The 14883-nt window shown below is 46.6% G+C and overlaps 1 protein-coding gene across 1 annotated transcript in view; it reads left to right on the top strand.

The window, feature by feature from the left end:
• The first annotated feature begins 1922 nt into the window (after positions 1-1922).
• The window catches only part of SSUH2 (ssu-2 homolog), a 28985-nt gene continuing 16024 nt past the window's right edge, over positions 1923-14883 (top strand). The window contains exons 1-3 of the mRNA XM_075553396.1: positions 1923-1950; positions 12141-12239; positions 13213-13294. Coding sequence (XP_075409511.1) covers positions 1923-1950; positions 12141-12239; positions 13213-13294 — 209 coding nt within the window. The remainder of the gene's footprint in view (positions 1951-12140; positions 12240-13212; positions 13295-14883) is intronic.

Genomic DNA, 14883 nt, shown 5'->3' with positions numbered 1-14883 from the left:
GAAACAGGACTGGGGTGGGAGGCGGGGGGGCAGAGAGCTTTGCAGGCAGTGAGATAAGAACTCTCTGTAAAATAAGGGGGAATGGATTTGGACCCAGGGCTCATGTTTGGCTGTGTGGCAGGGAACCATGCTGCACCAGGAGTTAGGAGGCCTGACTTCTCACTGTGCTTTTGGGGAAATCACTTGTGAGCCTTTAGACAAACCTGTCAAGTGGGGATACTAATGATTTTTAAGCCGTGAAGTGCGATATGCATCACCATGGCCCCCACCACTTTCATGACAGGACTGGATTTGAGTTTTTCTGTTTGTCTCCATATGATGCCAACGAACGACTGAATACGGAATCATGGGACATTCTTGGAGGACTATGGTGGCCCTTTGAATAAGAAGGAGACATACTAAAGTGGACGGCATCTGTATTTTAATGTCCTCAGATAGCTTACTACGATGCCAGTTTGGCATACCATGGTGGCTTATCAATGTAGCTGAGGCAGACCCCAGCAGGGTCACTCATGGGACAGGCTTCAGTGAAGTTTCTCAAGGAAGACAGATGAGGAAGGCTTGGCGATCTTCTGAAACTTACCTAATGAAAGGCCCCGTGGATCGCAGCAGAGTAGTATCTGCTCTAGGCTGCAGGATGAGTCCCTAGACCAGCGATTCTCAACCTGTGGGTCGTGACCCCTTTGGGGCTCGAACGACCCTTTCACGGGGATGGCCTGATTCATAACAGTAGCAAAATGACAATGATGAAGTCGCAGTGGAAATAATTTTATGGTTGGTGGGGGGGGGGTCACGACCACATGAGGAACTGTATTAAAGGGTCGCGGCATTAGGGAGGCTGAGAATCACTGCCTTCGATGAAAAGCACGAGGGTGCACAGTGCCCACAACAAGGGACTCACGCAGACCGACGAGGGTGGAGATGGGCCGGACTGGGTGACACTTTGTTCTGTTGTACATCTGGTCATCAGGAGCTGGAGTGGACTCTCCAGCCATGAGGGACGAAACGGGGCTTCCCACACACTTATGAAACATCTGGGGAACTGGACTCATCCAGAGGCGACTGGTGATCTTATACGAGATGGGTTGAGAAAACACTGACCTTGATAGAAGCAATTCAAGAAGAGGGATTTAACAAAAGCTCTCCCGTCTTTCACCGGGGCGCTAGGCAAGCGTGGTGAGAGTGATGGCCCGGGCCGCCTGCCCTGGCAGCTGTCTGCTTGTGGTGAGCCCTGTGGCCTCGGAGGACCCCTGCACAGCACTGGTGGCTAAGCCTTAGACGAGGTTGGCAATTCTAACCCACATGGAGGCACCTCAGAAGTCAAGCCTGGCAATCAGCTTCCAAGCCCTCTATGGGCCCAGCTCTTCCCTGCACACACGTGGCCACCGTGAGTTGGAATCAATTGGAAGTAACCAACAACAACTCAGTATTCGAGTCTGCTCCTTCCCATGTGGGGCGAGAAGGTTGATGCACAAGACGTCAGGAGTTCCACCCACTGCATGGCCCCACATGTCTCCTCCGGGAGGCACTTTCCTTGGGGTGATAAGTGCTGCTGGAGATGGGGGAATCAGAGCATTGGGATCCACGCTCTGGCTTGAGCGTCAGATAGACCAGGATTGGACTCAACAGTCCAGAGAGAAGGACGTGCTCGCCTCGGAGGGTTACAGTGAGCTCACATGCAACTGGAAGCACCCAAAAAGCGCCTGGTAAGCAGAAGGAATGGGTTGAGTGGAAGCTCGGAGGACTCTGGCTGATTGGGTGCAGAGAACTGCAGGGAGTGACACGGGGCTCTCCCTGTGTTGTATGTAAATGGAGAAACAATGGGTTCCTGTTCTGGGAGGGGCTTGAGAGTGGTCTCTCAGATCCAGGGTGGACGGAGCCCATTTGCAGCACAAACACCTCCTCAGCTGGACGTGTGCACCATGGACAGGGACCTGAGCGAAGATGAAGGTGAGTACATTGGTGGGCTGGGGAAGTGGGCCTCCTCTGCGGTTACCACTGTACAGAAACCCACCAGCTGCCCTTCATTCCGTCTTAGATTCTGCCTCTGTGCTGTCCTGTGTTCCTTCCTTCCTTCCTCCCTCGTCTGCGCAAAGCCAATTTGCAGGCTGCCGGCTGCGCTTCCTTTATGTGCTTCTGGGCAATGCAGTGCATGAGCACATTTCACTCTAACTACTGCGGCATGTCAGGTCTACAATCTTATAGACTTTCTTACTTCCTTTCTCCAGGTGACAGTATGCCCTCCACCGCCCAGCGCCCTGACTCCCCAGAGCCAACAGTTAAGCGTGGCTTTCAGGATTCTCATCGAAGAGTTGGGTTCAGCACTTCGATGAGGCTAATTTTAAAGGAATGTTTTGATAGGTCTCTACTCATGATCTTTCCCTAGCTTACGAGCATGTCTGTTCATCACTCATGAAACCCAGCCAGTGACCCCTGTCACTGCTAGGATAGAAATACAATAGAATCTGTAACCTCCTCCCTGGGGGACGGTCAACAGGAAAGTGGATGAAGGGAGACGTCTGGTAGTGTAAGATATGACAAAATAATAATTTATAAATTATCAAGGGTTCTTGAGGGAGGGGGGAACGGAGAGGGAGTTGGAAAATGAGGAGCTGATGCCAGGGGCTTAAGTGGAGAGCAAATGTTTTGAGAATGATGAGCGCAATGAATGTATAAATGTGTTTTACACAATTGATGTATGTATGGATTGTGATAAGAGTTGTAAGAAAATGATTAAAAAAAAAAGAAATACAATGTAATCCAAAGACCATTTTAAAACAGGAAGAAGAAAATGGTATTTTAAGAAGAAAGGTGCTATGTGGAAACAATGGACATTTCCCCCCAAATTGGCAACAAATTATAATAAAAAATGACACAAAATATAGAATCCCATTAGAAGCTTTGCTCAGTGGCCAAGTCAGGTGGGGCAATAGAACAATCACAGGAGAAGAATCAGATTATTGAGAGGAACACAATTCCATCCCTAGGATCAGAACCATCTCTTCCCAGAAAGCAACCAGCACAGCGTCTTTCTAAATCCCCTGGAGTGGCAGTCCGAGGCCAGAAGCAGTCTCGCAGAGCCCCCGGTGGGTACTTATGGATTGTACCTGCAAGGTTAGGGTGTGGTTCCAGATTGGCAGTGGGCAAGGTGTTGGGATGGAAGGAGCAACAGATTGGGGATCGGAAGACTAGCATTCAGACCCTGGCTCTGTTATGGATAGACTTCAGTGATATGGGGAAATACCTCACAGTCTCAATTTCCCCATCTGCAAAAAAAGAGATTGGGACCAGGAAATGTGAATTTTGAAGACATGGGTGGGATCCCTTGTAATGTAGGCAAAATGTATGTGCTGCTTCAGAGTTTGTGGGGGTGGGGGAAGTGGTCTCCAGCTTTCTCCCGAACCCCAGAGGGTTCTGAGACTTGGAAACATCTGCACGGTCACTGGATTTCCTGACTCTGAAGGACTCTCAGGACCCAACCATCTTGTGGATTTTGGTCTCTTATAGTTTTAGATTCTGAACTGAATAAAAAGGAATGTGTGCTAATCTTCTTGTTATTGTTGTTAGGCACCGTCTACTCAGTTCTGATTCATAGGAACCGTGGCTGCTAACCGCAACGTCAGCAGTTCAGAACCACCAGCCACTCTGAGCGTGAACGATGGGGCTTTCTACTCGTGTAAAGAGTTCTAGTTTTGGAAATCCACAGAGACAGTTCTACCAGGTTTTACAGGGTTGCTGTGAGTCAGTATCGATGGAAATGAGTGTTTGTTTGTTTGATGGACAACAGAAGGAAACACTGCCAGGCCCTGAACCATTCTCATAATTGTTCCAATGTTTGAGCCCACTGCTGCAGACCCTGTGTTAATTCATCTCACTAAGGGTCTTCCTCTTTAGAAAGAATTACATATAAATTTTAAAAAATCTCCTTTCATATTGACCCGGGAGATTTTATAAAGATATTTTAGCATGTATTTAGACAGGATCTAGTTTGATCTCTGATATGTCAAAAATATGTATCCATAGTTTTGTTTTAATAAGTTTCTCTAAAACTCTAATGCCACCCTTTTCTTTGAAACATTGTTCACTGGTAGTTTTAGCATTTTAAAATTTGAATCTCTTAGTCATAACGGATTAGGTTAGATAAGAATTCCAGTCCAAGCTCTGCCTCCCAATTGGGTGTCAGTCTTGAGCAGGGCTGCTAACTGCAGGGACAGCAGTTTGGAACCACCAGCTGCTCCATGGCGGAAAGCTGAAGCTTTTTCTTCCTGTGAGGAGGCTCAGTCTCAAAAACCCACTGGCAGTTTCACCCTGTCCTGTCCCATGGCTGTGAGTCAAAATCAACTCGATGGCAATGAGCCTGGTGTAGAGCGTGGAGTAGTGGACGTGAGTCACTGTAGGATTCAGGTGGGAGGGGGATGCAGCCAGGTTCTCTGTGTTTTTTCTTTCTTTTTCTGGGAAGTCCTTAAAACTAGTGTATCCAATTATATACCTGTTGGTTCTTCTTGGCAAAACACGACTTTTCCCTTCACTGCATATTAAGAGCATTCTGAATCTTTCTTGCACCATACGTTCTTAAATTTAATTCACATCACCAGGCATCCATGCACACCCACTGTATACCCCTCCACTGTATGTCAAAGGGCATCCATGCACACCCACTGTGTACCCCTCCACTGTATGTCACCAGGCATCCATGCACACCCACGGTGTACCCCTCCACTGTATGTCACCAGGCATCCATGCACACCCACTGTGTACCCCTCCACTGTATGTCACCAGGCATCCATGCACACCCACTGTGTACCCCTCCACTGTGTGCTGGGCACATCTACCACATCTGTGTACCTACTGCATGCAACTGTTGGGTAAGCAAGAGAGCTCTGCACATTGTAGGAGACAAGATGCGACAGAAAGTGAAAACATGAAATCCCCCCAAACTAAACTGAGATTGTAGTAGCGAGCCATTTGAGCAGAAAAGATGTCATACTTTTAAGATGATTTATCTGGAATCTGGAGCAAAGGCTGAAGGCTCCTTTTATCATCTGAAATAAAGAGAATAGCCTTTTTTGAAAAGATAAATTTAGGGGATTATTGACCAATTATGCCTTTCTTCATAAGAAAAGTTGCTTTTTATACAGAAGGAACATGTCTTTGACTGAAGGGCAGAAATGCTACCTTGGTGACTCTTTTTGAAAAGATTTTTCTGAGCATCCATCCATCCATTTTATGCCATTTCTGCAGAGTAATGCGGTAAAGAGAATAGGTAAATAGAAAGATCTTTGGAGGAGGACAATGGACCAGGTTTTATGTTATGGGGTAGACGCCATGAATACATTTCTACCTAACCCTTGGAGGACCACACCGTGGACTAAGCACCAGGATGACCTTGGATGCTGACTTTGCAAGGCAGCATGGCACAACCCAGGGGCTGCCCCGGACGGACTTGACATAGAGGCATGGATTAATGAACTGAACCCTGGCTAGAAGTTGCCTGCTGCACCCTTGAACTGAGGACTGGGTGCTCAGATGGGAGAGGAAGTAGGGGCAACCCTGGGACTGTGTAAGTGGTGGTTATTGGACTTAGGGGGATATCCTGGCTTGGCATGTGTCCAATGGAAAGGGAACCAGAATCATCATCTCTTCAGTACCTTGATGTCCCTATTGTAGTGGCATGACAGGTTTTGATCTGTTGGGCAGGGATCTGCAGTGGGTAGATTGGATCCAGGAAGTTTCCCCCTGGCACCAATCCCCATACTTACGATAAAGCACAATCGAATGGGAGATCGGACTGTGTAGAGCAACAACTCATGGGTTGAGGCCCAAGGTGGAGCTGCACTTGCATAGACTCCTCATACTGACAGTGTCCAGAGTGCTGTGTCCCTGGGAAAATTGATGATGCTCTCAGTGCCATCACCTTATACCCCAGGATGTTGACAAGGTTTTACTTTTGGTTTCTATTGGTTTTTGTTTTCCTGCCTTTAGCTTGCTTGTTTTTTATGTTTGCTTGTTTGTTTGCTGGTTGGTTGGTTGCTGCTGTTGGTGTAGTTGGTCTTACGGGGTTTTGATTTTTGTCATAATATGACCTCTACAGTAAACTTGAGTGGTGCATATCCCATGGATAAGCAGATGGATACAGGGCTCCCAATGAACTCGAGCCCCAATCCAAGAATAGTTAATTCTGGTAATAAGACCCTGCTTGACATCCACCTTCATGAAATGGTCACTGAAGATAAAGGTGCTACAGCAGAGTGTGAAGTAAGCAGATGGTGCCCGGCTATCAATCAGAACAGTATCTGGGGTCTTCAAGGCTCTTATTAAAATAATCAGCCATCTAAGCGAGGAGTCAACTAAATGCACATGTAAAAAGCACCCACGCGTGTGTGGTCCAAAGATGACAACAAAATAAGATGAAGGGAAAAGTATCAGAGCTTAAATTGTGAACGCCCAATTGGTAGAAGCCTATGGAGGACAGTGGGAATAGTCAGATTACGCCTCTGGCAGATTCCCTCTAGCCACAGGCAAGGGGCTCAGACAGCTTTACTGTCTGACAAAGATCACTGTAATTTGATTATGCTGGATAGAACTCCATACTTGGCCAGTTGACCTCCCTCTTGACCCAACCTGAATTTGTTCTAGGTGCAAGTATTACTTGCTTGTTCTATGCCAAAATTTCTCCCCTGGATTTTAAGATATTGATCATGGTCTTTTCTTTCTTACTATTTGTATTTTTATCTTTATATTATTATTTTATCCTTACCACTTTATTTTGTTTTTGTCTCTCATTGTTTCTGTTAGATTTTCCAGTTTGTGAAGCACAGGAGAAGTGGGTGCATAGAGATAATAACTGATGCAGGGTCTATAGGGGATTTAGTGGGAGATAGGGTGGGTGAGGGGATTTGGGGAGCAAATAATGTATGCGGGAGGGAAGAGGGAGCACTAGAATTGATTGTGCATACACAACTTAGTTTAAAAGCAATTTAACCATGAAAAAAATTAAAATGTTCTAAAAATGATTGTACAATTCATGATATTGAACTATTGAATTGTATTATATGTCAATAAAACTGTAAAAAATCAAAGAAACAAAGATAATTTGACTTGGAGTCAGGACCAGTGTTTTAATTCTGTCTCAGTGTCTGCTATTCATGTGTGAGCTAGTTGCCCAAAGTCACATTTGCTTGTGTATAATTTAGGAATAGGAGTAGTTGTCAAGATCCCTGGTGGTGTAGTGGGTTACATATTGGGCTGCTAATCATAAGGTCAGCAGTTTGAAACCACCATCCTCTCTGTGGAAGAAAGATGAAGCTTTCTATTCCCATAAAGATTCACATTCTCAGAAACACACAGGGCAATTCTACTTTGTCCTGTCGGTCACCGTGGATCAGGATCTGCTGGATGGCAATGAGTTGAAGAGTTTGAGCAGTTGGCATGAAACTCAAAACAGGTCATGCTTGCGACATTAATTTATGGACAATGTGTGTATGATGGCTAGCTGATCTGAGACAAGACCTCAACACCATGGAGACATGGCTCCTGTCCCCTCTGAGTACCCCATGCTGGGCCTCACACAATGTCCAGTGACGCCTGCATTCCTCTTGTGCCTGTTCAAGTCTGAACAGGAAATGATGCATCCTCCTGCAGTTCAGCCCTGCTACTTTATTTTTGCACATAACATAATGGTGAGATTAATTTAGCTCTGACAAGTTGTGAATTTCCAGAGAGGTCAGGGTGGCTCTTGGCTGATGGATGCGGCGGTGTGCTTCCCACCCTGTATTCTTCCCTTCTTCCTGCCCCCTGTGCTTGCCCTCCAGCAGGGCATTGCGGTGATGTGGAGGCATTGCCATATCTTTTTGTCCGGTGCAGTATTGATGCCCCAGCAGCTGAAATGCTTCTGGGTGGGGACGTGCTGTCCAAGGAGATGGGGCTGTGAGGCCTTTCCTTCTCTTGGGGCATCCTCATGCTTGTTCTGGTTGAAAGCAGCACAAACCAAACTATCAGCCTTCCTCAGGCTCAAGGCCTTGCCTGGGCAATGATGATATGCCAGACACAGGGCACCAAGGACCGTGCGTACTTTGTCCCATTGTTTTGTTGTTTGTTTCACTGTTGCCTCAACTCATGGTGACGGACCTGCGAACTCATGGATCATTATGACACATATGGTTGTCATTGTGTGGCAGGTTCAAATGAATGGCAGCCACTATTGTGTCTTGAAATTTAGAAGAGTCTTTTATTCAGTTATAACAAGGCTACAAGAATCTAAAAGCAATTCCTTGATCGCAGTCCTGATTGGGCATTTCAGTCCATCTTTAAAGGCAAAGAGTCATCTATCCTTTGTCTAGAAGTTTAGCAAGTGTGGACAGAAGCAGAAAGCAAAATCAATGTTATTAGAGTTAGTTAGCATTACAGGGTACAGCATTGATTATAACATCCTGGTAATTCAATAAAAATAGTAATCACCTGGTTTCCACATCAAAAGGAACAATATGAATTACAGTGTTCTGATCTTGAGAACATTAGAATACATACTAAAATAAAATACTAGTGGGATTTTCTGAGATGGGAGAGGGAAGGAGGCAGGTCATTCAGCAGTCAACAAGACGGTGTCACCATGTTTCATGCTAGTCTCTCTCAATTGACTGAGCTTTGAGTGTAGATTGCCAGACCTTTCTTCCTCACTCATCTTAATCTGGAAGTTCTGTTGAAATTTGTTCAGCATCCTAGCAACCCAAAAGCCCCCACTGGCAGATTGTGGCCAGAATCAAACCTTAGCCTTCAATGTGGAAGGTGAGCATTTCACCCCGGAGTCACCATTGCCCTCTCTTTTCTCTCTGTTGTTGACGATGACTGTCATCAAGTTGGCTCAGGACAACCCCATGTGCTTTAGAACAGAACTAGGCTCGATAGGGCTTTGAGGTTTGTGACCTTTGGCAGGAGATCTCCAAGCATCCTCTGGGTGGATTCAAACCACCAACCTTTTGGCTGGTAGTAGAGGACTTGGCCATTTGCATCATCCAGGGACTAGAGTATGAAAACCAGGTGCTCCACTTCATAGAGGGTACTGCGGAGTCCTAAAATGTTGTAGGATTTGCCCAGCATAATGTATTGCACAGCAGAGAGCAGGGCTGGACTCCCAGAATAGCAAAACCTTTCTCCTAACTCTGAGGCCAATCCACCTGGCTGCGATACATTCCTAGCTTTCATCTTTAATTCTCATCCAGGGCCTCCAGGGAACTGTAATCCTAGCCCCGGCCAGGTTCAAGTTCTAACCCCATCTCCCTGGCCCTTCTCATATCAATCTAGCTAAATGTCTAGGTTTGGGGGAGCGAAGCAGTGTGTGTAGATGTTGACTATTTTTGTAAATAAAAATTTGTTTTTGTAGATAAAGTTTTTTGGGAACAAAGTCATGATCATTTAATTACATATCATTGAAGGCCGTCTTCAGTCTATGACAGAAAAGTTGAATGAGCATTTAACTATCTGGCTTTCTGCAGAAAAAACCTACTGATCTTTGGCCTACTAGACATCTGCCGACTAAACTTGCTTAGAATGCAACTGAATTCATTAGAAGGAAAACAATGTTGAGAAGCAAAGTACGACCAATGCTTCCTGATTCACTGTCATGCTGGGGATTTTGTAACCTGTCTGCAGACGTCAGTTTGAAGCTGTAGACTCCATGTCTCCCCTCGCTCTCTCATCTGCTCAGTGAAACCACACTTGGTCTGCTTACCAAGAGGACTTATGCCCGCTGGATGGGCATTCCACAGGTAGAAACCTTCCTGCGTCTCAGCTGCTTTTGCAGGTTCCCTGCGAGGAGGCTCAGTGTTGGGGAGGGAGGTGTGTTCTTCTTATAAGAGGGTGAGGGCCTTCCTGATTTTGAGGCGGGGTGTGGAGTGCAGAGGGTTATTTGTTGATCTTGAAGACAGACACCTTCTCTTCCCCCTTTTCTCGAGTGTGTTCCAGGATTTCAGTCTTCCTCGCCCTCACATCTCCTTATTCTGGATCGGCTTAGTTGGCTCTAATGTAGAATAAGAGCTACTTACTTCCCCTCCTTCCTTTTGTTTTTATTCAATATGAAAAGGCAGGCATGTGATGATGATGATGATGATGATGATGATTGTGTGTGGGGTGGGGGAGGGGGTAGAGGTAAAGAATTAGAAAGTATCCTGATGGCATAATGATTAAGTGCTTGGTGGTTAACCGAAAGGTTGGCAGTTCAAGTTCACTCATCAGACTGACAGAAGAGAGATGTGGCGCTCTGCTCCCGTAGAAATTATAGCCTAGGCAACCCGATGGAGCTGTCCCACTTCGCTCAGTGACACCACCAACAACCATAAAGGAAAAGTACAAAAATAGACAAGGGTTTAGGAAGCAAAGAAGGAGCCCCGGTGGTGTAGTGTGCTACGTGTTGAGCTGCTAACAACAAGGTGAGCAGTTCAAACCTATCAGCTGCTCCTCCGGAGAGCGTTGAGGCTGTCTGCTCCTGTCAAGATTCACAGCCTCAGAAACTCTAAGGAGTAATCGCACTCTGTCCGACAGAGTTGATAGGAGTAAACTCAATGGCGGTGGGCTTTGGTTTTTATTTGTTTGTTTGTTTGTGAGGAGACGAATATCAGTGAGAAGTGTGGAGTGTGTTGGTGCCTGAAAGCAATACGAATTGCCCTGGCCTCTTAACAGTCACCTTCTGCTGAGTGACCCAGCCCCTAGAAGGACAGCTGTCCCGCCCCATGAGGGGTTTGGGAATAGGCTTGAAGGTGGCTCAGTGGGCTAGTACTGGATTAAAGAAACTTTCCATGTTTCTCATCCTCCAGTGAGGCCTGGGAAGATTGGAGGAGGCGCTCAGAGTGGAGTCAGAAGTTTTGCCTTTCAGATCCCAAGGATGTGGGAGGGGGATTAGGGAACAGGCTTGGGGAAGTGCCGTGTGAGCTGCGAAGGTTCCTTGCGAGGGAACTTTCATAATGCACGTTTCTCCTTGGAGTCTCAGGACCATATGCCACCACGTGGCAGACCCAGGGGTTTAAAAAACAGATATAGGACAAGTGCTTTTTTTCCATGAAAAGTTGTAGAAAGAACACGAGGTTTGGTCAGATAGGCCTCATTCTGAAGTTAGCTCCATCTCTCACCAGCTGCATGTCCTTTCTGAGCCTGGTTCCTCTTAAGTACAGCAGAGGCAGTGGGAACCTGTCTGTCAGTTTGGGTCATCCAAAAATAGCACGAGGCATGCTAGACATTTCTTTGCGAGCCTGCCCATGAAGGGAGAAGGGAAGAGGGGCTGGAGTAGGCAAAAACAGTCATCAGAGACAAGGTGCATCTGACAGCCATGGAAGGATAAAGGGCAGGAAGGAGACTAAGTAGGAGGAGCCCCGGACTGCTCTCTGGAAAAGTTGTTTCATCAGAGGAAGCTGTAGCTCAGTGGCTTCAAACGACTATTTTATTATATCTCTGATTTAGTGCGCCAGTATTTTGGGCAGGGTTTAGACAGATGATTCTTCTGTTCCATGTAGTGTGCACTGGGGAGTCACTCAACGAGACTCAGCAGGCAGCATGTCTGGTCTTGAACATCCACGTTGGCTTTGCTCATCTGCGGGGTGCCTGGACAGGGGATATAGAAAGGCTGGAACCAGCTGGTCCTTCTGTCGGTTACCCTAGGCTGTTCTAAGCAGTCTCTCCAGCAGGACAGTCTGACTTCCTCATGATGTCTCAGAGCTCAAGAGTGAGTGTTCCAGAGGTAAGGAATGCAAGCTGCTGATTTCTGAATCAGCTCCACTGCCTTGTTTTGGTAGAAGCAGTCACAAACCTGTTTCGGTTCAAGAGTAGGGGACAGAAGACTGCCTCTTGCTGGGCTGCTATCTCTAATACACCAGCATGTCTCTCTCATAGGGTATGGAATATCATGGTGCTTAGGAAAGCCTTATCGTGGAGGCTGTAACGGAATGCGAGCTGTAATGGGATGTTCCAGTTTTGGCCATCATCTTCATCATCGTTGTTGCCCCTGTCCTTCCTGCGGACATGCTCTGAGTTCGGAGGATGCCAGAGTATCGGGAGGGCTCTATAGGCCGTGCCAGCCTCAGTTTCCAGCCTTCTGTTGCCGTCATCACCTCTCTCCTCCCATCCTAAAGCACAGCACTGTCTGTCCTCCCCAGGTGTGGTGGACCTCAGTTTTGAGGCTGAGAGCCCTCTGGTGCCCCCTGCTGAACTTCTGGAGAGACTACCCAGCTATGATTGGCTTCTTCAAGGAGGAGGTAAGTCCACTGGTCTTGGTTCATTCACTCTCTGTCTGGGGGTCTGGCTGGTTGGTAGGGAAGTCTGATACAGGGTAGTGCTGGGAAAGCTCCCTTCCCTTGGAGGGGGCACCCTTGGGAAACCTTTGTGGCTTTGGGCTATCTTTGCCACGGTGGTGTGTTAATTTCCAAGGACTGCCATGATAAAACCCCACAAGTGTGACACCTAAATTGTCAGAAACATATTGCCGCACAGCCCTGGAGGCTACAATTGTAAAGCCAAGGGGTTGGCAAAGTTGATTCCTTCCAGAGGCTCCACAGAGGGAGAATTGGGCTCCTGCCCCTGTTCCAGCTACTGGTGATGGCTAGTGACCCTTGGTATTTGTTGGTAAGTGGATACATCACTCCAGTCTCCACCTCTGTTTTCACGTGACTCTCTCCACACCCACATTATCTGTGTCTAGCCTTGTCTTTCATAAGGACCATTCATATTGGGTTAGGACCCATCTACTTGCATTTGGCTTAGAGTTTCATTACTAGTTGAAAGGTTGGTGGTTTGAATCCATCCCTATTCACTTCAAAAGCCAGAGCTTGTGATCTCCTTTTTGGATGTTCATAGCCTTTGAGAGCCCTCTGGAATGCCATTCTACTCTGCATTCATAGAGGTGGAATTGACTTAGTGGATTGGAAGGCACTCCAGCATGACCTCATGCTAGCTTACGTGAGGACATCTTCAAAGACCATGCTTCCTAACAAGTTTGCATTTACAAAGGCAGGACCTCAACATCTTTTTGGAAGACACAATTCAATCTCCACAACTGGGGAGAGGAGAAAATGGGGCATAGTCCATGACCAAGTTCATTAAAGACCAGCATCTTGTTTTTCTTCATTTTGTCCATTCTCTGATTCACTAGGTGCTTACTTTCCTCACCACATGAACCTCTGGTCCTTTGCGTGAGACCACTAAGCTCTTGATTCTTCCTCTGTCCCCCAGGATCGCAAATCTTCTTCCCGCCTGCAGAGGGCCCAGGGAGATCCCAGCAACCAAGATCTTGGTCCTCCTTCCTGGAACACAGGTGAGCTGCCATTTTTCTCTTGTGCCCCTATGAGTTTTTCCATATCAGCATTGTCTCTGAGAGGTATCCCTTGGGATCTGCCAGTGCATCAGGATTTCCTGGGGGGACATGCCCCACCCCAAAGCTTCTGGATCAGGGTCCCCAGGACTTGGGAATATGCATTTTGCCAAACTCCTCAGGCCATTTGGATACCAAGCCAGGATGGAAAGCCATAATTTGGGTGGGTAAAGTATTCTTGGGTTTACATTATTTTCCTTCAGTTTTTGGAATATGTTACTCTGCTCTCCCCTCTTCTTCATAGTTTCTGCTGATAGGTCTGACTGAGCATATTCTTATTTGGGAAACTTTATATGGGATTGCTTGTTTTTCCCTAGCAGCTCTCATGATTTTCTCCTTTTCCTCAAAGGAGGATTTCCTCCTTTTTCTTTCCTGGTGACTTATTGGGATTCAGTCTAGCTGGTGTTCTTTTAGCCTCCTGAATGGTTGCCTGGTTTTCATTCATTAAGCTGGGGGAAGTTTTCCTCCAAGAATGCTCTCAATATTGTTGCTGATGAGTTCTTTGTTGTGTTTTCCTCCAGTAATCCAATTTTTCTGATGTCGTTCCTATTCATAGCATCAGACATAGCTCTTAGGTTTTCTTCAGTTTCTCTGATGATCTTATTAGATTTTTGTTTGCAGGTGCAACTCTGCTTCCTCCAGTTGATTCTTGAGGTCTGTGAGTTTATTGTTGGTTTTTTATCTCCTCCCTAAGCTCCTGTATTTCCCTTTGATATATGGACTTTATTTCCTCTATAATTTCATCCTTTTTCTGCATTGTTTCCCTCATATCCTATATGACTCCAAGCATCATTCTGAAAATTTCTTTCTGTGGCAGATCAATGTCGGCTTCTTCTATGCATGTCGTTAGGTTCAGGACTTCTTCTGCCATTGCCTTTTGTTTCTCCTGTTTATGTTGAGGTCGTTGGGGCTGATTGCTGTTTGCATTGTGTTGTTTTAGAGGATCCAGGTACCATTTTCCAGGTAGTCGAAGAGCACTGGCTCTCTCTGGGACACTTGTAGGAATGCTTCTTCAAACTGCCTACAGCTAATTTCACTATGGAATTAGCCTACCACTTTATCCTTTTGTGGCTTCCCTCTTAAGGGGAGTGCCCCAGAAGGCTGGTAGGTTGCCTGCTTTGGTGTAGAACACTGTGAATATTCCTGCAACAGCATGGAACGTTGGCGAGTGTTTGCCAAGCTGCCTGAGGAAGTTCCCTCAGTCATGTGGGCCCACAGAGGACAAATAAGAGCTCCCTCAGCCACTCAGGAAGCTAATTCCCTGGGAAGAAGTTGGGCGGAATATCCCCTGGTGGAGGGTGGGTGGGCTTTCCCCAGCTTTGGGGAAAGCCATAGCTTGGAACAAGAGTTCCACACTACAGTTCCTGGGCCAAACCGTGTTCACCGTTGGTTTTTGCAAATAAAATTTTATGGAACATGGCCACACCCATTGGCTTAGGTACTCTCTGTGGACAAGATGGATGGACACAGAAGTTGCTTTGATGGGCTCACAGAAGAACAATGGAGAGGATGGCAGAGGACCAGGCAGTGTT

This window comes from Tenrec ecaudatus, chromosome 6 (assembly GCF_050624435.1).
Source record: "Tenrec ecaudatus isolate mTenEca1 chromosome 6, mTenEca1.hap1, whole genome shotgun sequence".
NCBI classification, from domain to species: domain Eukaryota; kingdom Metazoa; phylum Chordata; class Mammalia; order Afrosoricida; family Tenrecidae; genus Tenrec; species Tenrec ecaudatus.
The sequence above is the reverse complement of the archived record's forward strand: the minus strand, read 5'-3'. Positions and strand labels throughout refer to the sequence as shown.